At 40.6% G+C, this 26,623-nt stretch overlaps 1 protein-coding gene across 5 annotated transcripts in view; it reads right to left on the reverse strand.

Moving 5' to 3' along the window:
* Positions 1-14,675, reverse strand: part of ENTPD7 (ectonucleoside triphosphate diphosphohydrolase 7) — a 44,693-nt gene extending 30,018 nt beyond the window's left edge. For 2 of the 5 annotated variants that reach the window (XR_011421892.1, XM_070223030.1), the window contains exons 1-3: positions 14,191-14,342; positions 13,837-13,939; positions 12,513-12,695 (exon numbers count right to left, since the gene is read on the reverse strand). Coding sequence is in view for 3 of the 5 variants with exons in the window: in XM_070223030.1 (XP_070079131.1) it covers positions 12,513-12,695; positions 13,837-13,844 (191 nt within the window). In the remaining 2 variants the exon portion in view is untranslated. Of the gene's footprint in view, positions 1-12,512; positions 12,696-13,836; positions 13,940-14,184 lie in introns of all 5 variants that reach the window. The other 3 variants (XR_011421893.1, XM_023641095.2, XM_023641087.2) reach the window with 2 other exon arrangements.
* Between the last annotated feature and the right edge of the window lie 11,948 nt (positions 14,676-26,623).

Here is a 26,623-nt window from a genome sequence, read left to right on the forward strand (position 1 = left end):
GAGTATTACCACACGTTGAGCTAATAATTGAATAAATGCCCCGAAAGAAATGCTGTCAGTTTTTTCAAACACTACAGCTAAACTCCTTTCCTCCTAAGATATCCGCCCTACGCATTCGACCCCGTCTCCTGCATCCCGAGACCCTCACACAGGACTCCTCAGAACTGGGTTTTGTGATGCCTGAAGCTAATACAACTGGCGGGGAAGGGCGTCTTTCAAAAAAAAGATTCAATATTACGAATACAAAAGGGACTTGTGCAAGTGAGGGGCCTTGAAGCGTAGGGATCAAGAGCCTCACAGTAAATGCACCTCTGATAAGAACAATAAGCCACATGTCACACCCCCCAAACAATCTAGCCTGTGTTGACTGGAGATTTCACATTGCTATACAGACCTCAGGGTTCCTTACTTTGGACAGAAAAGCAAACTTGTTGAAAAGAAAAACATGTAGAAACAGTTCTCAAATGAAAAAGCAGAGCTGAGTACCTTTCCTATTCTACAATGCAAGATGCCTTTTTTAAAAAAGAGAAGAACAAACATTTGAGCTTTAATATAATGCTGTAAATTATTGCATAGGATGGGGTCAGGCAGAACTTTTTTCTGGATTTGGTATGAGAGTAAGTTATGGGAAATGAAGCAGGTGCTAAAAATCTGTTACACACTAGAAAGTTCCCAGTCCTAAAGATTCTGTTTCACCACATTCTACTTTCTCATTCTAATCAAATTCCTGGGCTGAACTGGACTCACAGTCTGCCAATCAACTAGTAACAGCTCATTTCTATCACACGAAAGCTGGGCTAATTTTTGGGTTCAAGGCACAGAACTCCTGGAAATAGTGACCTTGTAAAATACTACACACAGAAAAGCAACAGGCAAGATAATCCATCTCTAGCCCAAAGTGACTTTTTATTCCCCACGATGGCAATCTTTCTACTTCACATGCTTCACCCATCTTTCTCTGCTCTCCTTTTCTGGAAACCCCCCTTCTACTTCTCTCTGACAAGACTCTGGATCCATCCCCCCCACTTAATGAATAACTTTTTTCTAGTACATTGGTTCTCAAACTTTTGGGGCTCAGGATCCCTTTATATTCTTAAAAACTATTGGACCCCAAAGAGCTTTTGTGCACATGAGTTATATCTATCTATATTTACCATACTAGAAAATAAAATGGCAAATTTAAAAATATTTATTAATTAATGTAGATATAACAATCATAAACTCATTAGATATTACCACATTTCATGAAAAATAACTATTTTCTACAACAAAAAAATAGAAGAGTGGCACTGTTTTATAGTTTCACAAATCTTTTTAGTGTCTGGATTAATAGAAGACAGCTAGATTCTCATTTGTTTTTGTATTCAATCTGTTACAGTATGTTGTTTTGGTTGAAGTATATGAAGAAAATCCAGCTTCACACAGACGTGTTGCTGGAAAAAGGAAGAGTATATTAATAGCCTTTTTAGATGACTGTGGATATTCTTCTTTGATATACACTACAACTCAACAAGAGAAATTTCTTAAAAGTTAGTTGCAACATGGAATCTAAAACTCTATCTAAGAACTTTTCATACTCTGTAACATTAAAATCCACTGATTTATCTTGCACTTTGAATGGCTTTTACCCATGCATGATTTTTAACATCAGATATTGGGAAACATTGGTTCAGTGAGCTATGCAAATCTTCCTAACATTGACACATTTAATTCTAATTCAAATTCAAATTCAGGGGCCAGCCCCGTGGCTAAGTGGTTTAATTCGCAGGCTCTGCTTCGGCAGCCCAGGGTTTCACCTGTTCAGATCCTGGGCACAGACCTAGCACCGCTCATCAAGCCACGCTGAGGGGGCATCCCACATAGCACAACCAGAAGGACCTACAACTAGAATATACAACTATGTCCTGGGGGGGCTTTGGGGAGAAGGAAAAAAAAAAATGTTGGCAGCAGACGTTAGATCAGTGCCAATCTTAAAAAAAAGAAAAAAAAATTCATTAACATCACTACCAATCTTATCAATCTATCAATCTACCAATCTTATCAAAAAAGTCTTTTAAGTATTGGGAAGCTATCAAACTCACAGCGGCAGGAACAAATTTTCCAAAACTTCTAATTTTCACTTGAAAGCTCAAATTTTATCATTGGCAAGAAAAACCGATAGCTGTTTTGCTCAAAGCAACAGGCTTTACTTCCTTCATTTTTAAGAAAATGCATGTGAAATATCCAAGTCTGAAACCACAGTTTTTCTGGCAGTCATTCTTTCAAGTAAAAATAGTATTCCAGTGGGGGCCAGCCCCATGGCCTAGTGGTTAAGTTCAGTGTGCTCAATTCAGCAGCCAAGCCTTGCAGGTTCAGATCCCAGACATGGACCTACACTACTCGTCAGCCATGCTGTGGTGGCAACCCACATATAAAATAGAGGAAGACTGGCACAGATGTTAGTTCAGGGCTAATCTTCCTCAAGCCAAAAAGAAAGAGGAGGGTTGGCAATAGATATTAGCTCAGGTCTAATCTTACTCAGGAAAAAAAAATAGTATTCCATGATAAAAGCAGTGAGGGTTAGCTCATAAGCTCCAACAATTGCCTAAGCGCTTTTCTTCCAGACAACCTCAGTATACAACAGAAGTGCTTAATGCATATTTCCCATTTTGTCACAGAATATTAAAAAGACATTCTTAAGTGGAACTGGACTTTTGTTTTCCATTGCAATTGTGTGACAATGAAGACTACAATAACTACTAGTACAGTTTGATGCCTCTATCTTGATTTGTGCTAAGGCACCAACAGTTTTACCCACCATTGCTTTTGTATCATCAGTGTAAATGTCAGCTCAGTGAAAGGGGCAAATAACATCACAATAGCCAAGGGTAGAAGCAACTCAAACGTCCACTGACAGATGATGGATAAACAAAATGTGGTATAGACATATAATAGAATATTATTCAGCCTTAAAAAACAAGGAAATCCTGTCATATGCTATAATATGGATGAACCTCCAGGACATTATGCTAAGCGAAATAAACCAGTCACAAAAAGACAAATACTGTATGATTCCACTTATATGAGGTATGTAAAGCACGCAAATTCATAGAAACAGAAAAAAGAATAGTATGTACCAGGGACTAAGGGGGAGGGAAAAAAAGGGTTAATTAATGGGTATAATATATAGGTAAAATGAGTATAAGATTAAAGGTTATTTAATGGGTATAGAGTTTCAGATTTGCAAGATAAAGTTCTGGAGATTGGTTGCATAACAATGTACACTTAAAAATGGTTAAGATGGTTAAGTTTTTAACACAATTTTAAAAAGGGGCAAATAACATCTTAGTATTATTACGAAAATAGTTTTGGCCTCACAGACCCCCTGAAAGAGTCACAGAGACTCTGAAGCGTCAGTAAACACTTTGAGAACCCACTGCTCTAATGTGACCTTCTTTTTCTAACATTCATCTGCTTCTCTACCTATTCCTTCCCCTTTCTCTTCTTTGACATGGCTCCCCAGTTCTTAAGAAGCCTCCTCAACAATGCTGACTCTTGTAATATCCACAATGATCTGAAAAGGCCTTCCTCTGTTCAAAAATACGGAGTGTCATCATTCCCTTTAAGCAGTTTGCTTGGAGTGTCATTATTCCCTTTAAGCAGTTTGTTTATATTCCAGTATGAGTCCCTAAGACCTCTTTCATATTTCAACAGCTCCAGCTCTCCATTTAGACTATTACCTTCTCAAGAGCAGGTACTTTAACTGCAGTACCTCAATGTTGTCACAATAGTCTCCCATTTCTCTGATATGTATCAATTCATACTGATTGGTCTGGTTCTAGAGCTCACAATATAGAGCTGTTGGTTTCTTAATAACTCTTCTACGTCTTTGTATAGTTATACTCAAGATCAATTGGTCTCCTTCTTAGAAAGTTTCAATGGCTTCCCACAGCATCCTTCCATCTTCTTTGGTTCCTGTCAAGGTAAGCAACTTTACGGCTGTAATTTGGTTGCAATTCACCTTTGCTTTCTCTTGTCTTAGAAGTCTCCATGTGTCCATTGCAGAAAAATGTCAGCTGACATTAGAACACAAGGGAGAAAGATAGGACCAGATGGCATGTATGTTACACTTCTCATTTCAGTCTTTTGATGAATTGCTGCCAGCAGCAGAAAGTCTCCATTTTTCTCATCTTGCATACAAATGAGTAACTGAAGAACAATTTCCCCCTCTTGGGAAATAACAGTTCACCTCTTTTTGGAATTCTGACCTCTTGTGGTCTAACCAGGCTTCCTACACTTTTCAGCCACCTGAAGGTCTTCCTCTCTTTAGGCTCCTAACACGGATGGATCACTGGTCCTTTCTGGGATATTTTCCTTTGTGATTCGCAGTCCTGGCCTTAACCATCATGGTCAGTTACGTGCATTGCCGGGCCCTCCTGCTTTGCTGATGCTGCCCTAAGTCGATCCTTAAAGATCTAAAGCCCAAGAGAAAAGTTCCAAAAGCTTTGGAATCCCTCACCTCTGCCCACCCAAGAGAGACCTGCTTCACCAGTACACATACTAACCCCCTCCCCCCGACACACCCTCTCTGTATTTGAGAAACCCGATTTCCCTCTGGTCACTGCTGAGTCAATGAAAAGAAAGTTACCCACAAATACATCACCTCAGGTCCAAGCAGAAGACGATGGCTTTTCACAGCCATTATCCTGAAAACATTAACAGCATTAGAGTGGTAACTGACCAAACCACTACCTTGTTTACAAAATCAACACTAATTAGACCACTTCTGGAGTTCAAAGAGAACTCGGTAATGCACCAAAAGTCAATTAAAGGTGGACGCCACCAGCTCTTTGCTGAATGTCATAACACTCTTCAACTCCAATCAAGGCTCAGAAACAAACATAATGACATTATAGCCAAAGTAGCCATGAATGACTGATGACAGTATTACACACCCAGAAGAGCATCTCGTAACATTATTGCTTATCTCCTAACAAGATTAATCGGAGCAGTCAAGAACACTTAGAATTTAAAGCTCTGCTTATAAACTCTATAAACACCACTAAGGACAAGTTAAGTGAATAAAGTAATAAATGTGAATGCATATAAATGCCTTCAATTTCACCAGCAAAAATCTCTGAATTATTCTATTGTACATAAGAAGCCTTACCTTATCTGCATATCCTAAAGTTTATCATTTTTTTTCCTACCCAAAACGAATGCCTTTTTTCTACTTAAACAGAACTGAAACTCCTAAGGAAGGCTAGTACTGAGCCAACTGTTGACACAGAACCTCTTCTTCATGTATTCCCAGATGGCAAAGGAGAATAAGGGAACCACCTTTCAAAAACTACAAAAGACATTCTTCACATCAATGTCAGCCAGACAAGCTTCCCCTCTAATGAAGACGTAGTGGGCTGACCAAAAAGTGAACAACATTCAATATTAATTAAGAAATGTACTGAATATACAGAACATTTAAGTAAGAACAATTTACCATTTGTCTTGCACAATATATATGTATCCATGCTAAAAGTGCCTAAAAATTACTATACTAAAATTATTATACTAAAAATGAATAACTTAATTTATACTAAAAATTATTAATACATTTTAACAATTTACCCAGCATCTGGGGCAGTGCCTGAAATATGGGAGTCTTAGCACTTTCAAATAGAACTTCCTAACATGATGGAAATATTCCCTATCTGCACTGTCCAATAGGAGAGCCACTAGCCACACGTGGCTAGCGAGCACTTGAAATGTGACTAGTGCAAGTGAGGAACAAAATTTTTTATTTTATTTAATTTTAATTAATTTAAATTTAAATAGCCACTTGTGGGTAGTGGCTACCCTATTGATACCACAGTGTAGACACACAATAATATTTACAGAATAAGTGAATAAATTGACATAAAATACATATTAAGTCTGAAGTTGTTGGAGAACGTCTTATAACATATGGCACACACCAGATAAATAGTTGATTAAAACACACATCTAACAAACATTATTCTTAAAAATAGCTTTTGGGTGGAGGCAGGGGGTATCTGGCAAATCTCTGTACTTTCTGCTCAAGTTAGCTGTGAACCTAAAACAGCTCTAAAAAATAAAGTCCGTTTTAAAAAAATAAAAACAAAACAAACCAGCTCTGGACTCTATCCTTACTAAATCACCCCATCCCACTCTAAATTTACCTTTTCCTAAATTCTAGTTCTGAAGCAAACCTCCTGCTTCCTCCTCCCAGAAACAATGTGGGTACATGTTCATAATAAAGAAAAAAACAGATTACAACTCTTCCGTTTTGAAACTACTGAGGAAACACCCCCGCTGGTTTCTAAAGTCCTGGGTCATATCACCTCAGAAGCGATATGCTAAGTTCCACCAATGGCTGAAAAACATTCAAATGAAAGTATCTTTTTCAATACAAAAATAATTAAAACAATTTTTAAACGTTAACTACTTTCATACATATTAAAACACAAAGATACAACATGCAAGAGATATTATCAAGTCTAACTAAAGCAATGCCTCATTTATTGAGAACATAGAATGAACTTGGTGTTCCTATGGACACGTTTTCCTGATAAAGGTCTTCCAAACCTTCTCCCATGAAGACAGCTATAAATCAGCGTGTTCCTGGCAGCACAGTACATACTTTGGAACACCACAAAATACTGATATAATTTCATCTTGTGAATCAGGAACAATTTAAGTTGGAAAAAATATGACTATGCTATATGTATGAAATATAAAAATCACAACCACAACCACTTGTCTTAAAATTTTTTTATAAGCTGTTCCAATTAAAGTGTTTCCATCAATTCTTAAATATTTACTTAATCATTTTATCATCAGCCAGTGCTTAAGCAGTAGCAGCTGCCACAAAAAAAGAAATTATGGGGGCTGGCCCCGTGGCCGAGTGGTTAAGTTCTCACGCTCCGCTGCAGGCGGCCCAGTGTTTCGTTGGTTCGAATCCTGGGCACGGACATGGCACTGCTCATCAAGCCACGCTGAGGCAGCGTCCCACATGCCACAACTAGAAGGACCCACAACGAAGAATATACAACTATGTACCAGGGGGCTTTGGGGAGAAAAAGGAAAAAATAAAATCTTAAAAAAAAAAAAATTTTAAACAAAAAAAGAAATTATGGAAGGAAAATTTCAGATGGAGATAATGCTGCCCATTATCTTCAGTGTATATTTGCAGGGTCGAAAAGGGAATTAGAGAACAGAAAAATAAAAATTATTTCAAATAATAAGACTAATATCCATGATGTACCAGGAAGTGCTAGATACTTTTATCTTTTTTTTTCTTTTTTCCTTTCTTTTCTTTTATTTTTTTGTGAGGAAGATTGACCCTGAGCTAACATCCATGCCAATCTTCCTCTGCTTTATACATGGGATGCCGCCACAGCATGGCTTGATGAGCAGTGTGTAGGTCCGCGCCTGGGATCTGAACCTATGAACCCCAGGCTGCCGAAGCAGAGTGTGCAAACTTAACCCCTACACCACTAGGCCAGCTCTATTTTTATATTTTAATCCAAATGACAACACGACAAGGCAGGCATTTTTACCCCCACTTTATACATAAAGAAAATGAGATTCATGAATACAACACCTGTCCAAGATCACCCAACTAGCAAATACTGGGCTGATTAGCTCTAAAATCAACCCTCTTTCCTCTACACCACAACAGCTCCCCAAATAAATATAACTGAGCCTTAAAGCAATGCTTCTCAACTCAGGATGAATATTAGAATCACCTTGAGAAGAGATCCAATTATTTGCATTTTTTAAAGGTCCCCAAGTGATTCAGATACACAGAAGTTGAAAATCACTGATGTAAAGTCACCATTAGTATAAACTATTAGACTGTGTAATAAAACAGTTGTAACAAAATGTGTAGAGCTGTTTACCACCATAGAAATGGTCTGTAGAAGTTTTGAATTATTGAGTCTACTTTTAATGTTTCCTCTCTCCTGCCTCACTCTCAAGATGCCAGTATATTACTGACTATTGTCATCAGTGTGCCCAAATCTAATGACTACCATACTCTCCCCCACTACCACCATTCTAACTTGCTGCTATCTGCTGCGTTCTGAGACGACAGAACCAAGCTAATTAAAACAGTGTGTAAAATAAAAACAAACAGGCTCTATGTGAGAGCCTCTCCTATCAGTATTGTATATGAGCTTTTAGTACATGATCTTAATGATATCAAATTTGGTTACAGATGGGCCTCTTCTGATAAATTTTTGATTCTTAACTTTGTTCCGGACTCTTGACTGTACAGAGTTCCTGATTCTTTGTTCCTGACTCTACACAGTTATACATAAACTATTATCTCATTGGGAAATAATTATTCCTTCACATCTGCCTCTCTAACTAGATTACGAACTCCATGAGTTCAGGGGCCACGTTTTATTCATCTTTGAACCCTAATGCCTAGCACAGTGCCATGCATGCAGCGAGCTGTTGACAAAAGTTTGCTTTCTAAATGACTCATGGAGGCTGGCATGCATGAAGTATAATGATATATGGTAATTTGTGGCAATATGTATATAGCTTTTCATTAAAGAACAAGGAGCTCTAGACCATATGGCTACTGGCTCCTCAGTCAGAGTCAGACCATTATAGGGTATCGGGACTTCAGTAAGGTCACCACACAGGTACAGTCTGTGTGTTCCTTAGCTCTGCAGCTAACTTGTTGAATTAATTCAACTTAAATATTTATTGGATCTGGTCACTTGGGGTATAGTAGTAGACAAGAACTATGGGATCACTGTACTTCCCATGCATCCCTCAAATGCATTTACTTCTCTCCATCGTCACTGTTGACACCCAAGTTCAGGCCAGCATCATCTCTATTACAATTCATCTCCTTTCCTTCATTTTTATTCGCTTCCAATTCATTCTCCACAATGCCACTAAAGTGAGCTTTCTTTAAAAAGCAATTCCGATCATATCACTCTTCAAAGCCTTTCAAAGCCTTCCCTCTGGCCTCAAGATAATCTCTAAACCTCCTAAAATGGCTTAACAGACCCAGCCTGATCCACCTCTCCAGCAATATAGCTCAGCACTCACTCCCTAAGTCTTTAGCCATATTAACCAACATAGAATTCCCTAATTAGACCATGCTGTCTTCCAGTGGGAAACCATACTCAGGTGTGTCAAGAAAATCTCAATAAGCATTTTAAACTAATTAAAACTAAAATTATGGATGTAGTTCTCCAAAGCTAACAGGCTTTGTAAGGTCAACTGTTGACAACTATAGTCATCTAAATAAGTGTTTCCTCTTCAAAAAATATAAATGAGTAGTGTTGCTGGAGGAAGAAAGGTTGAAAATATACATTTCTTGAAAAAAGGTACCAAAAATCTCCACATCCTGGTGCCTATACCACCCAACGCATAGTGGCTGCTCAATAAATGTTTGCCAAATGAATAAATGAATGAATGACCAAAGTGAATTGCAAATGAGAAACTCTGGGGACAGAACAACCAAGAAACATTAGGGGGAGGAGGCATGTGTCCCAATTCTGACCAAAAAAGATTAAAGGAAAGAGTTTCCAGGAAGGGTGTTCTTCATTCTTACAAGAGAGCACAGAAGATCTGCCTCTCCCACAGGACAAGAGTGAGGATGCATGTAGTAAGCTGACACTGTGGACAACAGAGACAGAGACTCCCACCCTGCCAGCCAATGTTGAAACGGTGATCTCTCTGCTCCTGGATTTCTAATTATGTGAGCCAATAAAATTTCTTATTATTTAAGTCAGTTTGACTGTTACTTGCAGCCCAAAGCTTCCTAACTGATGCTCTCTGAGAAGCAATACAGAGAAAATCACATTGAAAATGATGAACACAACATGTCATCATTTCATTTTGTAGCCTAATCAGAATCTAATCTTAAAAAAACAAGCATGGGGCCAGCCCCATGGTGTAGTGGTTAAGTGTGGCACGCTCTGCTTCAGCAGCCCAGGTTTGTGGGTTCAAATCCTGGGTGTGAACCTACACCACTTGTCAGGCATGCTGTGGCAGTGATCCACATATAAAATAGAGGAAGACTGGTACAGATGTTATCTCAGGGCTAATCTTCCTCAAGCGAAAAAAGAGAAGGATTGGCAATGGACATTACCCCAGGGTGAATCTTCCTCACAAAAAAAAAAAGTAGAAAAACAAAAACAAACAAAAAAAGCAAAATGAATCACTGTTATAAAGAAATATAGATCTTCTATGCAAGTGGCAAGGCATATAAAACTATATCAAATAATTCAGATGTATTTTCTGTGAAAAAAGGTATTCAGCTGTCACTGGATAGAATTCACAGATTAGCCTCTACAGAAGAAAGTACCAGTGAACTGGAAGGCACAGCATATAAAACACCCAGAAAGAAACACAGAGGGAAAAAAAGTGAAAAAAATGAATAAAGCCTCAGTGAGCTGTGTAAAAACTTCAGGTGGCTCAATATATACGTCTTCGAGACACCAAAGGAGAAGTGAGAGAGGAGAGAAAAAATATTTGAAGAAATAACGGTCAAAATTTTTCCAAATTTGATTAAAACCTATAAATCCATAGATCCAAGAATCAACAAATCATGAGCACAAGAATCATGAAGAAAGCTACACCAAGGTACATCACAATCAAATTGCTTAAAATCAGTGATAAACAGGGGCTGGCCCCATGGCCGAGTGGTTAAGTTCGCGCGCTCCGCTGCAGGCGGCCCAGTGTTTCGTTGGTTCGAATCCTGGGCGCGGACATGGCACTGCTCATCAGACCACGCTGAGGCAGCGTCCCACATGCCACAACTAGAAGAACCCACAACGAAAAATACACAACTATGTACCAGGGGGCTTTGGGGAGAAAAAGGAAAAAATAAAATCTTTAAAAAAAAAAAAAAAAATCAGTGATAAACAGAAAATCTTAAAAGCAGCCAGAGGAAAAAGATGCATGTAAAGTGAGAACAAGGATAAAAATGACAGCAGACTTCTCCTCAGAAAGAATGCAAGCCTGAAGACAGTGGAGCATCATCTTTAAAGTAATAAAAGAAAAAACCAATCAACCCAGAGTTTTATACTCAGTGAACATTTCTTTTGAAAGGAAAGTAAAATGAAAGTTTCTCAGTCGTGAAAGTTGAAAGAACTTGCCAACCACAGATTCACACTAGTAGAAATGTTAAAGGAAGTCCTTTAGGCAAAAGGAAAATGATACCAGACAGAAATATGAATCTACACAAAGGAAGGAAGAAGCCCAGAAATGGTAAGTATACAAGTATTTTTTTCTTATTTTTAAAATCTCTTTAAAAGGTAAGTGAATGTCCTAAGCAAAAATAATAACAATATATGGTGGAGCTTATAACATATGAAGAAGTAAAATGTACAACAACAATAGCACAAAGGCCAAGGAGGAAAGCATACTGCTGTAGGTTCTTATACTCTGGGCGAAGAGGTATAATATTACTTGAAGGTAGACTCCAATAAGTTAAAGATGTGTACTACAAACCCTAAAGCAACCACTAAAAAAATAAAGAGTTATAGCTAATAACCCAACAAAGGAAATAAAATGGAATCATAAAAAATGTACTCAATTCCAAAGAAGGGAGAAAAAGAGGAAAAACAAACAACAGATGTGACAGGCAGAAAACAAACTGCAAGACAGATTTAAATCTAAACATAATCAACAATCACATTAAATGTAAATAGCCTGAACCCCCCAAATAAAAGGCAGACATTCTTAAATTGGATAAAAAGCAAGACAACTAAATGCTCCCTACAACAAGCCCACTTTAAACATAGAGACACCAACAGGCTAAAACTAAAAGGATGGAAAAACATCCATCATGCTAACGCTAATCAAAAGAAAGCTGTGGGGCAGGCCCTTGGCCAAGTGGTTAAGTTTGCATGCTCTATGCTCTGCTTCAGCGGCCCAGGGTTTCACTGATTCAGATCCTGGGCATGAACATGGCACCTCTCATCAGGCCATGCTGAGGCAGTGTCCCACATAGCACCACCAGAGGCACTCACAACTAGAATATACAACTATGTACTGAGGGACTTTGGGGAGAAGAATTTAAAAAAAAGAAAAGAAAAGATTGGCAATAGTTGTTCGCTCAGGCGCCAATCTTTAAAAAAAAAAGAAAGCTGAAGTAGCTATTATCAATACCAGACTACTAGATTTCAGAGCAGAGAATATAATTGGGGATAAAGAGAGTCATTTACTAAGATAAAAGGGTCAGCTCATCAAGAGCACATAACAATCCTTAACATTTATGCACCCAGTAAGTCAGCCCATCAAAACAAGAAAATAGAAAGATGTCTTTCATGGGTTAAAACGCAGCATCAGCATTCCTGAATCAAAACTGAATATTGCTAAAATGGGGCTTAAGATCTTCTTTATGTAATAAGTGGCATGTAATTTTACTAATAACAGTGCAGTATTCCCCAAAAGGGTCAAAAGTAGTAGTGTGTTACACAGCTCAGCAAAATATTTATGACTTCAACGCCAAAGCTGATCAAAGTGTTCTAACGCTGACTCACCTTTCATATTGCCTATCTCGTGGCACTGAAGCACCCCAATGTCCAAAGTCCATGATTAACATAAGTAAAAGGAGACAGGATATGAAGAAGAGTCCTAGGAGTGCCACCCGCTGACGGGGAAATGGGCTCACTGTGGGCACAGTGAAGTACCAGGAGGCTGGGCAGAGGTAGGAAAAACTGATCCTGAAATGAGACAAACATTAGTAAGTAAGAAGAGTCTCTAAAATTAAGTGCTTAAAAATGATTTTTAAACCAGATTAAAGCCCTTCCTAATAAAGGCAAAAAGTCATGCCACCAGAAGTGTAAATGTTCTTTTAGTGCCAAAATTTAGGAAAGGACCTATATCGTTCATAGAGTTTCTATTATAAATCAAAAAGCCTTATCTGCTCTTTTTCCAAAGTCTGCACTTTGGGGTGCAATTCAAAGAATTAATCTCATGTTAATAAAAGATCCCCAGTCTCCCTGGGCAACCTCGTAACACTGAAGAATCAGAGCAACTACAGCATTCCCACTGAAAATGCTACCCAAAACGTGGATAGTCAGAAAATTTATTCAACTGATTTTTGAAAACATTTTAATAGGTAATATATGCACATGGTAAAAAAAAAAAAAAAAAATCAAACAATTTCAAAGGATATATAGTGGAAAGTGAGTCTTTTGTCCTAACCCCACCATTTTCCTCTCAGAGGCAACCACTGCTACCTAATTTCTGTGTATTTTTCCAGGGATATTCTATAAATACAGCATAAATTTATCATATGTGGCAATATATGCATGTGTGTGTTTCTCTATTCCTTAGGTTTTACAGCATACCTACTGTTCTGCATCTTTCCCCACTTAGTATATTTGACAACTATCCCATTTGGTACATGTAGATCCACAGATCCACATTACTCTCTTCTGAAAGCTTCGGAGTATTACAATGTATAAATAAGTGTATTCAATTGTAAAGTTCACTTTCTTTGTTGTTTCAAAAGGACCTCAGTCTGTGTCCAAAGCTCATTGAAAAAAAAAGTCTTTGTTTAACCTCCTCAAGGGGCATCTAGCCTCACTCAAATGGAAATTTGAAAGAACATCACAATCTAGCACTTTTCAGAGCTGAGCAAGCACTTACTCCATCACCCTGGGGTTATGAGCTGGAAATTATTGTTCTATCTGCCTTCAAAAGAATGCAACTTTGATTTTCTTTGCATCCATCTGACCATGCTGCAAAGTCCATATGCAGCACTAGGGCAAACCTCACTTGTAACAACCTCCCAGGGCCCCTCAACCAGCATGCACCCCCCAGTGAGCCCCCAGCCAAGAAGAAAGTGTGCAGCCTTACCTAGCCATGGGTTCCCTTCAGTGGTCTCAACGCCTGTCACCTCCTTTTCCTTTTGCCCTGAGAAGGTGGTCTCCTTGTCCCAGGCATCTCCTAAGTCTGCAGCCTGGAAAGAGTTGGCTGGGTTTCAGGCTTACCTCCAGCAGTACCCACGAGAATAGATCTCCGTGAAAAGGCCACGGCGCCCGGGCTCCCACGCCAGATCCGTCTGCTCTTATTCCTGGGGCCCAGCGGACCCTACCCAGGCTCCCTGGGCGCGGGGCGTTCACGAGGGCCAGTGGCGTCCTCGAGGAACCAGCCGTCCGCTTCCCCTCCCCGTCCCTCGCGGCGCCGCAGCCCTCCCGCGCTCACACTCACGGGTCGAGCGGCCCGCCAGCTCCCTTAGCACCGCTCGGCTCGCTCCAGAGCGGCTCTCGGCGGCCTCCAGCCCAGCCGGAAGAAGGCCGGGAGGGCCGGCGGCGCCACGTCCCCAAGGAAACCGCAGGGAGCCAATGACTGACAGGGGACCCGCGGAGAGGAGCCCGCCCTCCATCCAGCGGGAGCCGCCGGCGAACCAGCTCCGTCGGCTGCACGTCCGTCCGCCACGGTGGCCAATCTCCAAGAGCGTTGGGCCTCTAGTGCCCGCCCCCGGATTTCGAGCGCGTCCAATCCGGAAGGGCGTCGTGCTATGGCTCCGTCTCGAGCGGGCCGCTGTGGGCGCACAGGCGAGCGGTGCCCAGCGGTCCCCGGGTGCGCTGCGCCCGCTGCCCTCTCGGCGGCGCGAATTCTCTGCTGGCAGCTCTCTCCGCGGCCGCTTCCGGGACAGGGCGGCCTCGGTGGGTGGGTCTTGGGGTATCCACGACAGAAGTGCATCCCTTGCCCACGGCCTGTTGGAGGTTTTGTGACCACCAACCTTGCCCAGAATGGTTCTCCCACCTTGGACCGTCCCTGTAGCGCCCCAAACGGATGCCCCGGCCTCATTGTCTTGCCCTGTGAGAAAAATATAAATTGAGGACAATGACGTCTACACTGAAGCGCTTATGTCCATTCATTCAACATTCATTGAATGTCTACTGTATGCCAGACATTATGAGCGCTGTGTCCCTGCCCTCTGGACCTTAACAGTAATCCATAAAAAGGTGATGTTTCCTTAATGTCGTCTTTCTTCCTTACTTACATCAGTCCTTTCTCTCATTTCAGGAGGGAGCCGCTTGGACAGGATAAAGTCCAATTCCTGACAAACGTGGCACATACATGGCCCTCCGTGACCTGCCCATGCGGCATCTTCTGCTCTCCTCACCTCCCTTAGGCTCCAGCAACGCACCTCAGTGGTTTCTGCCCACTTAGACTTTGCTCATTGGGCCTCCGCTACTCCTTCACCTGCTTTGAATATCCTTTCCCGCCTCCCAGCAAGGACAACTGGTATTCCCTGCTTACCACTAGGCTTAGGGTCACCTCCCCTAAAAGCCCTACTTCACCTACACTCATATATGCCTATTGTTTCGCTTGCCACATTGAATTACAATTGTGTTTATGTGTCTGTCTGTGCCAATAGACAGAATATCATTAAGGGTAGGGACTATCTGCTTCCACACCAATGCTGGGCACTGCCTGGCACCTAATATACAACTAATATATGATAAATAAGTGAATGAATGAGGGGCCTGCTGGGTGATGCAGTGGTTAAGTTTGCACGTTTTGCCTCAGTGGCCTGGAGCTAACCAGCTCAGATCCCAGGGGTGGACTTTCGCACTGCTTGGCAAGCCATGCTGTGGCAGGCGTCCCACATGTAAAGTAGAGGAAGATGGGCACGGATGTTAGCTCAGGGGATGTTAGCTCAGGGCCAGTCTTCCTCAGCAAAAAGAGAACGATTGGCTGCAGATGTTAGCTCAGGGCTAATCTTCCTCAAAATAAATAAATAAGTGAATGAATGACTGTGGAAATAAATGAAGACCGCCCCCCGCCCCTCCAAATGAGGCCAAAAGGAGGCTATTTGTTCTATGCCTGCTTCAACAAGGTAGCCAACCACTATTACTTGCCTCTTGCCTCTGGCAGAGACTCAAAGCTGTCAGGGCTATGGGAAAGCTTAAAGTGAAAAAAAAAAAAAGAAAAAGGAGGGGCGAAGGCTTCATGTGTGCTCTGATTTGACAGTATTAACATGGGGAAGCTGGAAGTTAATGAAGTGTTAACATGGAGGTGGGCTAACTAGAAGCAGGGCATCGTATGTGATTGATTTGGGGGGCATCTTTGGCTTTCTCTGGGTGGTCTTGAGTTGGAAGGGCAGAAGCAAAAAATAAGGAATCTGACAGTCATTGACCCGTCATGAGAGTTCTAGGCTGATCGCTGCAGAGGTTGTGGGTCAGAGTCCTAATTATATACGGCCTGGCTGTTGTCCAGTTTGTATATTCAGTCTCTCATAACTGTCGTTTTTTCCCTCCATTACCCTTCCAACCTGGTTAGGCTTTCCAACTCGTCTTTCTCCTTCAGTTTTCAGTTCCCAGTTTTCTTCTCTGTCCCACAATCCCTATTCTGCTTCAAGTGTTATATTTTATCTCGGCCCCCAGAAACCACATTGAGTAGAATAGTTACATTAAGCTAGGATTAACCAAAAAATTATACAAATATCAAGTATTTTTATTTTTCCAGAGACTGGTTCAGTGCCTGAAACAAGGTAGCCTCAACATATGTTTTGGAACAATTTTTTTTTTTCAATTCTTGAAGTTGCCTGCCAACTGCGTAGTTCTAAGTCTATATATCAGTCAGTTCTAAGCCTGTGTATATTTCAAATTCCAGTGTTCCATTAAATGAGTGTTTTTGAGTGGAAATAGAATTCCTATTTATGTTTTTAAAAGTACTCAATTCAGGGGCCGGCCCAGTGGTGCAGCAGTTAAATTCACACGTTCTGCTTCTCTGCGGCCCAGGGTTCGCCGGTTCGGATCCCGGTTGAGGACATGGCACCGCTTGGCAAGCCATGCTGTGGTAGGTGTCCCACATGTAAAGTAGAGGAAGATGGGTACGGATGTTAGCTCAGGGCCAGGCTTCCTCAGCAAAAAAGAGGAGGACTGGCAGCAGTTAGCTCAGGGCTAATCTTCCTCAAAAAAAATAAATAAAAGTACTCAATTCATATGGCTTATAAATGTATTAACTTAGAATTTGAAGGTGCATTGAAACATCTTCTAATTTACATTTCATAACTACTGTTATAAAACAGAAAAGAAACCTACATTTTAATCCCAACACCTTCTCATTATACTTTCTTTTTCTGTCTGGTTTGGACACTACTTTCCTCAATAAGTCCATATACCCTCAGGCATTTGTAAAGCATAATTCTTTATGAAAGCCTGTAGTGCTCATCTGTTTAATAGCTCACACGGCTGAGTTCTGAGGTTTCCAGTTAGGAGGCCAAAAAAATGGGTTGAGATCATTTCTCCATCTCATTTGCTGTAACTCAACGTGTTGAAACAAATTACAGAAATCCATCTTTCAAAACAGGTTTTTAACTGCTTTTTAGAGGCTTGTCCACAATTACATTCGCAATTTTCTCAAGAGGTCCTTGACTCTACCCAGCCCTAAGCAAAATCAGCCAGACCAGTCCCACACTAAATGTCGGTTGTCTGCATCACTTTATTTCTCCTCATCAATTCTTCTTCATTCAACACTCCATCCTGCCCTGACCTCTAAAGGAGTTTAACTAATGTGGTCTTCACTCTCCCTTTCAAGTTTACTCATCTCTCTTTGTGTCTTTTAGGCACCTCCTTGTCCAAGACCAAACTCACTGTCTCTCCACTCTCACCTTATCCACCCAAACCTCCTCTGTTCCTATTCCCAGCTCTGATGAAATACCCTGTGATTCACCCAAGCAGAAATCTACAAGTCATTCTAGAATTTCTTCCTTCTACTTCCTTTTCCCATTCCATCCAATTAGTCACTAGGTTTCTTAATTCAAGTGCCTAAAATCCTCTCCATTACCTTCTGATGCAGCCTTCTAACTGGTGGCCCTGCCTCTAGATCCATGCTCTTCCTGAGTACCCCTCCATTCTGATAATAGTGAAACATACTCATGCTGCTTTCTGTTTTAAAATCCTTCCGTGGTTCCCCATCCCGCTGGGATATAGTCCAATTCCTTGGCATGATGTGGCAGATTCTGCTGACTGCATACCCAAAAAGCCAACAATTTCTCTTCCACCTTGTTAACAGAATCCCAATTTTATTCCAGTAACCATACTCCTGTGCCTGGCTAGTGCTTAAAGAGTGCTAGGCTCCAGGGAGTAAACTGTGATTGGTCTGAGTCAATCATGGTGGCCCCTTCTCTCATCAAATATTGAGCCTGGGCATACGATGCATTTCCAGCCAATGACACTGAAGGGAAGTTAGCCATTGGGAGGAATGAAAGGAAGAGGAAAGACATTTCTGGGAAAGGTTTTCTCCATCTTAAAAAGAGTATAATTCAATAAAAAGTTTACATAAGGAGAGAGAGAAGAGAAGGTCCTTTTTCTACCTCCAGAAGTGATCTTAAGAATTTGATGCCTGGAGCTGCTGTAGCCATCTTTAACAATTGAGGGGACAAGCCTGGGAATAACAGAATAGATATATAGAAAAAAAAACTAGGTCTATGATAATATCATTATGCTGCTAAGTTAATCAACAGGGGAGCAGCCCTACCTATGGGCTTATTCTTTGAGATACTAAATTCATTATTCTTCTTATTTTTAAGTCAGTTGAATCAGGGGATTCTGTTGCCTGTGGTCTCCTCACTGGTACGTGTGGCTTGCAATGCCTGATATGATCTAGCCCCCAACATCTTCTTCCAAGCTCCTTGATAGGTATTCTCACCCACAACCCTGACATATTTACAGTTCTCAGAATTATGCCTCTTCTCACCTCTGAGACTTTGTACTTGCTGTTACTTCTGCATAAATGACTTTCTTTCACTTCTCTAACAAATGAACTGCTACTTATCCTTCACAACTCAGCTCAAATGTCACCTCCTCTATGAGCTCCCCCAGTCTGCTTGGGAGCTTCTTCTTCTCTGCTCTTGTAGCACTTTGCTCATGTACACTTCTATTATGGTGAGAATAATTGTTTTAAAAGCTGGCAGCTGGGGCCAGCCCAGTGGCATAGCGGTTAAGTGCAAGCGCTCCACTTCGGCACTCAAGGTTCACTGGTTCGGATCCCGGGCATGGACCTATGCACCGCTTATCAAGCCATGCTATGGCAGGTGTCCCACATATAAAGTAGAGGAAGATGGGCACAGATGTTAGCTCAGGGCCAATCTTCCTCAGCAAAAAGAGGAGGATTGGCGGCAGATGTTAGCTTAGGGCTAATCTTCCTCAGGAAAAAGAAAAAAAAAAGCTGGCAGCTGTTTGAGTGGACCTGGTGCCAGTTGGCCTGGTAGGAAGACAGAACATCTAGGTTTTGGATCTTAATAGGTATGTTTGGTCAGGCAAAGTGGGATCCCCTGGGCTTAGCCCAGATGAGAGATTTAGACTAAGAAGACTTAAATTACTCTGCATACTAAAATAAAGGAATTTTGGGCATTCCCTCTAGAGACTGGGTTTGAGGAGCTCTGATAAGGAAAAAAGAAAAAGAGGTGAAAGAAAAGAGGAAGGACCTGTGCAAAGTGGTGGTAGACAGGACTGAAGAGAAGAGCCTATGAGAAAGTCCCTGTATTATTTGTCTGTAGTTGCATGCAAATCACCCCAAATCTTGGTAGCTAAAACAACAATAAGCATTATTATCTCTCACAGTTTCCATGGGTCAGGAATTTGGGAGCAGCGTGGCTCAGGGTCTCTCATGAGGTTGCAATCAAGATGTCAGCTGGAGTCGTAGTCATCTGAAGTCTTAACTGGGACTCAAGGATCTACGTCTAAGATGGCACACTTGCATGGCTGGCAAGTTGATGCTGGCTATGGGTGGGAGGCCTCAGTTCCTTTTGACATGGGACTCTCCCAGGAGTGCTTGAGTGTCTTCATGACATGGCAGCTGGCTTCTCCCAGAGCGATCTGAGAAAGAGAGTGAGAGAGTGCCAGGTGGAAGCTCTGTCCTTTTTATGACCTAGCCTCAGAAGTCACATATCTTCAGTCCTGCTACCTATTATTTGTTAAAAGTGAGTCACTAACTCCCAGCCCATATTCAAGGAGAAGGCAATTAGGCTCCACCTTTTGAAGGAAGAAGTATCAAACAATTTGCAGACATATTTTAAAATCACCACAGTACCCAAGGAAAGCAGGTCAGAGAAATTTCAGATAATAGCATTGACATCTAGGGTTCAGTTTTGAGTTCTGTGCTATGTTATAATCCTCTCCGTGACCCTAAATCTTCAGTAAAAGTCTGATAACCCTACAGTCGTGTGCTGGAGTACTTTGAAGAATGAAGGCATAGCAGTGCAAAAAGATGACAGCAACTGCAGGAAGTGAATTAACACGTAGGACGATTGAAAAATTGACAAATGCAGGAAATCAATGCCACAGGTCATTCAGAGTAGTGAAAGGCCACTCTTCAGAGATATCAGCAGGGGAGGCAGGGTGCAGTATGGCAAATTCTAAAATGCCCATAGTACTTGGGATGGAGGCATGCAGAGAAGGCTATCGATCCCCTTCTCTTGGTATCCATCCCAATTTCATTTGGGTATGAGGACCTTCCCCATGCATAGCCCATGTACATTTGAGGATTGACTCCACGCCTGGCTCTAGCAGTGGGACATGCAAGCCAGGCCTAAGATATCAGGCAAAATCCCATCTCTTGGCCACAGTTATTGTTTTCAGCAGAGGACATATAGCCCAATTCCAGATAAAAAGACACGTTTGCTGGGGCAAATAAAAAATTTATTTGCTTTTTTCAGAGAGTACATGAGGGAATAATTCTTTCTCTTTGTTCTCCTCTACTCCCTAGATTCTTGATGACATGGGTAAGCCACTGAATCAAACCAAACCTGAATTCCATTCTATCTCTGGACATCCAATTGTATGAGCTAATAAATATCTTTTATTGTTTAAGTCAATATGGAATAGGTACTGTTCTTTCCATTTTTTGTATGTTTGATGATTTTCACAATTAAAACATAGGGAACAAACTACATTAGATATCACTTTTCAACTACCAGGTTGGCAAAGATTAAAGTGTTTGATAATATGCTATGTTAATAAAGGAGTAAAAAACACTCCATACTTCCAGATGATCCAGCCCAAAATCTTGGCATTATCCTTAATCCCTCTCTCCAGTCCATGAGCAAAGCCTGTTGGCACTACCTTAAAAATGTGTCCAGAATCCAGCCATTTCTCACTAACCTCCTTGCTTCCACCCTGGTCCAAACTACTATTTCTTACTGAATTATTGCAGGAGCCCCCTACTTGGGCTTTCTGCTTCTTCCTTTGTCCCCTACAGGCTTTTCTGAACACTGCAATCAGTGTGACCCTTTCAAGAGTAGGCCAAATCATGGCCCACCTCCAAACTCCCCATTAGCTTCTCATCTCAGAGTAAAAGCCCTAGTCCTTATAACAACCTACAACACACACACCTCTTTAACCTCATTTCTCACTGTTATCCCCTTCGCTCACTTTACTCCAGCCACATGGGCCTCCTTACTGTTTCTAGAACATGACAGGTGCTCTCTTGCTTTAAATTTTTTGTAAGCAGTATTCCCTTCTCTAGAGATTTTGTACATCTGTTCTCTCCACCCAGTGCCTTGCTCCCTTATTTAGTCTTTATTAAAATATCAACTTCTCAGTGAGATCCACCGTAACCAGCCTGTTTAAAATTACAGCTGTCCTTCCCACCCACACTTCCTGTATCACCCTTTTCCTTGCTATTTCACCATTTTATATATAATACGTTGTACTTATTGGTTTATCGTCCGTCTCCCTGCAACCAGAATATAAGCTGCATCACAGCAGGAATTTGGCTCTAAAAGTGAATAAAGAAGTTCTTTATGCACTGATATGAGAAGATCTCAAAGAAACGTTGTTAAATAAAAAACTGATAGCTAATGAAAAACCTCATATCACATATAAAAATTAACTTGAAATAGTCTTAAGTGTAAGCACTAAAACTATAAAACTTGTAAAAGAAAAAATAGAAGAAAATCTTAGTGACCTTGGGTTTAGCAAAGATTTCTTAGATTCAAGCAGAAGCAAGATCCATAAAAGAAAAACTTAATAAATTGGTCTTCATTAAAACCAAGGTCTGCTGTTTGGGAGACAATTGCTAAGAAACTGAAAAGATGAGCCACAAAGTATTTGTGGGAGAGAAAGTATTTGCAAATCACATATCTGATAAAGGACTTATACCTAGAATATAAAAATAATCTTCAAAACCAAATAAGAAAACAAACAACCCAATTATAAATAGACAAAAGATTTAGACACTTCACCAAAAAAGATATATAGATGGCAAATAAGCACATGAGATATTCAACTCCATTAGTCATTAGGGAAATGCAGATTAGAACTACAATGAGACACTACTACAAACCCACTAGAATAGCTACGAGCAAAAAGACAGACAATTATTTGCCAAGAATGTGGTACCATGTGCTACCGTGTCACGGGGACCCTTAAGCAGCTCTCCGGACAGGCCCAGATGGACAGGGACTGAGGCCTCCTGCCAACAGCCAGCATCAACTTGACAGTCATGTGAGGGAGTCATTGTGGAGGTAGATTCTCCAGCTTCAGTTAAGCCTTCAGGTAATGGGAGCCCCTGCCAACATCTTGACTGCAACTTCCTGAGCTACCCCGAGCCATAACCACTTGTTTAAGCCACTGTCAAATTCCTCATCCACAGAAACTGATAATACACGTTTATTGTTATTTTAAGCCACTATGTTTTGTAGTAATTTGTCATGGAACAGTAGATAACTAACATACAACCAAATAGGATTAAAAGAAATAATATATATATTAGCTGGCACATAGTAAGCCCTTCATAAAAGTTAACTGTTATTGTTGTTATGTAATGGGTGCACATCCTTTTTCACCAGCGATTACAAGTTTCTTAAAAAGGAAGTCTGCGGTTTCTTCTTTTTCTTTGCACTCTCTGCCTCTGCTCATCCCACTCAGCCCCTTAGTACACTGCTGGGCACACGTATAATGGAAGCCAATAAATAACTCCTGAAGGAAGGGAATTAAATCTAAAGGTGAAACAATTGACCTTTGTCACTGTAAGGATAGCTTTCTACTTTCTAAAATATTTGATTATCTCTTTTGGTGCAGTCAGTGTAAATGCCTGGGCTTTTATATGCTAGTTTGTAATGAGTCAGTAGTAAAGGTAAGAAAGACTAAGGGGTGAAAAGACTTGGTGGATTAAAAAGAGGCAATGAAGAAACGAGCATTGGATAAGACAGAAGTCCAGGCAAGAGGGTCAGGGATGCACCAGTAGTAAAAACAGTGAAAAATGGGAATAGGACCTGGAGAGCAGCCAGAAAAATCAGACAGATAACTCAGGGCTTCAAAGTTCAGGGTTTTGAGGCTCACATCTGTTGCCATAATTGGTTTTTTGTTAATGATGATGTCGTTGTTATTGTTGATAATGTTTGCTGCCTCCACAATCCTGGCTAGTTTCTTTGCAAATACATCTCACATTTATATAGGATTCAATACCAGAACATTAAAAATACATCACACCTACTTAGATAAATAACCCAAACCTCATCCCCTGCTGATAGCTTATCTTCTTCGTATGTCAAGGACAACAGACCATTACATTCTTTGATAATATTCAAGGAAAGTTTGTAATTCTAGCTGTTTTACTTAAATAATTAAAAATATTTAAATCTACTCTCTCTCTCATTTTTTTTTGTTTTGTTTTGTTTTTTTTTTGGTGAGGAAGAGTGGCCCTGAGCTAACATCCATGGCAATCTTCCTCTATTTTGTATGTGGGATCCCACCACAGCATGGCTTGATGAGCAGTGTGTAGGTCCACACCAGGATCCGAAACTGTGAACCCCAGGCCACCAAAGTGCAGCACACAAACTTAACCACTGTGCCACCGGGCTGGCCTCTAAATCAGCTCTTTATGATACAAAGCTCATACAATAATTGAGGTCACACATGATGTGGGCCTAAAGAAAGGGTGTTATTGTTAGAAGACAACAAGGTTTATTGTGAGATATCCCAAACTTGGTGCTCTAGTCTAGCAACAAGTTGATTGTGCAAAAACCAAAGGACAGTGACCAGTCATGACCATTTTGGTTTCTTGCTTGGCAGTTAAGTAACATGTCATCAATTTCTGTAATAGGTGGATGGACTGTCAAGGAAAAATAGGTTATGTAAAAAATAATTACAATAAGAGTGGTAAAAATAATCAACATTTGTTGAGTTCTAACTATATGCCTGATAGTGCAGTAAAAACTTAACATTCTTTTCTGATTGAAACCTCAAACAACCCAATGAAGTATGTGTTATTATTATTTCCATTTTACAGACGAGATAACTGCCGCTTAGAAGTCATGGAACGTCAGCTACCCTCTGCTACCCGCCTCATTCTTGTTTTCTGACGGAGAGTCATGACCAAGGCAAAGGCAGCCTGAGTCACAGATAAGGCTCTCTGTTTCTTCCTTTTTAATCATTTTAACTAACTCTTTTAACAGTTTATTACCTTGATCTAGAGAGGCAGCAGACTGTGTGGTAAGTTTACACTTTGGAGTTAGGCAGACCACGTTTGAAAGCTGGTTTCACTGCTTACTAGCTGTGAGAGGAAGTTATGTTTGTTACAGCTCGTTTTCTAATCCATAAAATAAGAATAATGACCCAACTTCTAGAGCTGCTGCCCTCAATCTTTCTCCACAGCAGCCAAAGTGACCTTTTCAAAATGCAAAATTGGCCATGTTATCTAGCTTCAGCTTAAAATTCCACAGTGAGAACCCATTGTTCTTAAGATATAAACTGATCCCCTTAACATGACTTTTAAAGCCTGTCAGGATCTGGCCCCTCCATTCCTCCCAGGCTTCATCTCAAACTGTGCCTCCCCTCGCACTCAAAACACTGGTCTTATCCTTTCATTACAAGACTTTTGCAATATGATGTTCTCTTTGTCCAGAAAGTCCTACCTCCCTTACCCCTTCTACCACCCCTCCATCTGACTTAGCTTAATCAACTCTTCTTATCTTTAAGATCTTATTTCAAGTGTTACATTCCCTGTGTGACAAATTCCCTAGAATAAGTCCCTTTAACATATGCTTTTAGCATTATCAGGTGCTTTCACTTCATAGCACACACCCCATTTGTTATTTTACATTTATGAGTCTCTGGTTAATGCCTGTGCTCCTCAGTAGACCCTAACCTCCACCAGAGAAGAGACCGTGTCTAGTTTTGCTCATGACTGTATCCCCAGCACCTAGTTCAGGGCCCGGCACATATTGTTTGAAAGAATACATGAATTGGCTGGCGCCATTAGGCTTTACTGCCCCTGCTGAGACTATGATTTTAGCCTATGGAACAAGCACCATCTGGGTGTGTTTGGAACTAGTGTGGCGACAACAAAACAGTATTTCTCCAAGTGTGGCCCATGGACCACCTATGTCAGAATAGTCTGCTTGTAAAGTGCAGATTCCCATGCCTCACTCCCAAAGATATGATTTGACAGTTCTAGGATAGGGTCTGGAAATGTTCATGTCTAACAAGCTCTCCTGGGTGATTTGAGAACCATTGGTAAAAAAGGGAGGAAGGAAACGAAAGGAGAGGAAGAAACTAATTTGTACTCTCACTACCTTTCAACAAACTTTCACAGAGTAGCGGCAGGAGCACTATTTCTAGTCCTGGTTCCTGAACTCATTCTCCGGCCTGTTGCTTCCAAGAGAGCTTCGCAGAATTAAGGCCAAGATTAAGAAGGCAATGAGTCTTCCTAGCACCCTATTGGGTAGTATCTCTGGTTACAACTGCAGGACACCTAAGAGGGGTTAGGCCTTGGCTAGGGGGAGGGTGGAACTCACTGGATGAGTCATCGCCACCACCTAAGGGGAGAAATAGTAACTCAGGTCCAAGATCCACCAATTTTTCATTCATTATTTATATATTCAAATAAATTTTACCAGGTATTGATAGTGTTTCAAGTACTATGCTATTCTGAAGATATAATGGTGCAGGGGAAAAACAAAGGGAAAAAAGTAAGTAAAAATGGTGCTCCTTGCCTTGATAGGGCTAACCATCTATTGGTGATATAGATATTAATGAAATAACTTTATAAAATATGCAAAATTACAACTGTCTAAGCTCTACAAAGGAGAAGACCTGAGGTGCATGCTTGGAGAACTGATCAAGTCAGGAAGATCAGGGAAATAATGAGTGAATATGGATATGCAAACAACATAAGTCAGCTTTGGGTGAATGATCGTCTCCGTAAAAAGTAAAATTTTACTAGACTGTACCTCTTATTTGACAGATTGGGCATTTAAAACATTTTAAATTACATCATTGATCTTTAGATGTCTGTTATTTTTTGGTAGTCCCTCACCAATTCTATTCCTATTTTTGCTATTATAGGTAGGTACCAAGGAACATTTTTACACAAATAAGCAAATGAGTGGAGGTTTACCATCTTTGTCACAATTTTTCAATCTCCTTAAATTTTTTCTATGTCTTTAATTTTTTCTTATTGTAGTAACATTGGTTTATAACATTATATAAATTTCAGATGTACACCGTAATATATTTCGAATTCTGTGTAGATTACATCATGTTCACCACACTCAATCTCCTCAAATTTTGTTAAAGGATTAGAAACCATCTTATTTGCAAAAGGATGTGTTACTCATTTGAATAATCACTTTCTCAATCTCTGGAAATAACATCAAAAAGGCTTGTCAAGTGACTATTAATTA

The sequence above is a fragment of the Equus caballus genome, chromosome 1 (genome assembly GCF_041296265.1).
Source record: "Equus caballus isolate H_3958 breed thoroughbred chromosome 1, TB-T2T, whole genome shotgun sequence".
In the NCBI taxonomy this organism is placed as follows: Eukaryota; Metazoa; Chordata; class Mammalia; order Perissodactyla; family Equidae; genus Equus; species Equus caballus.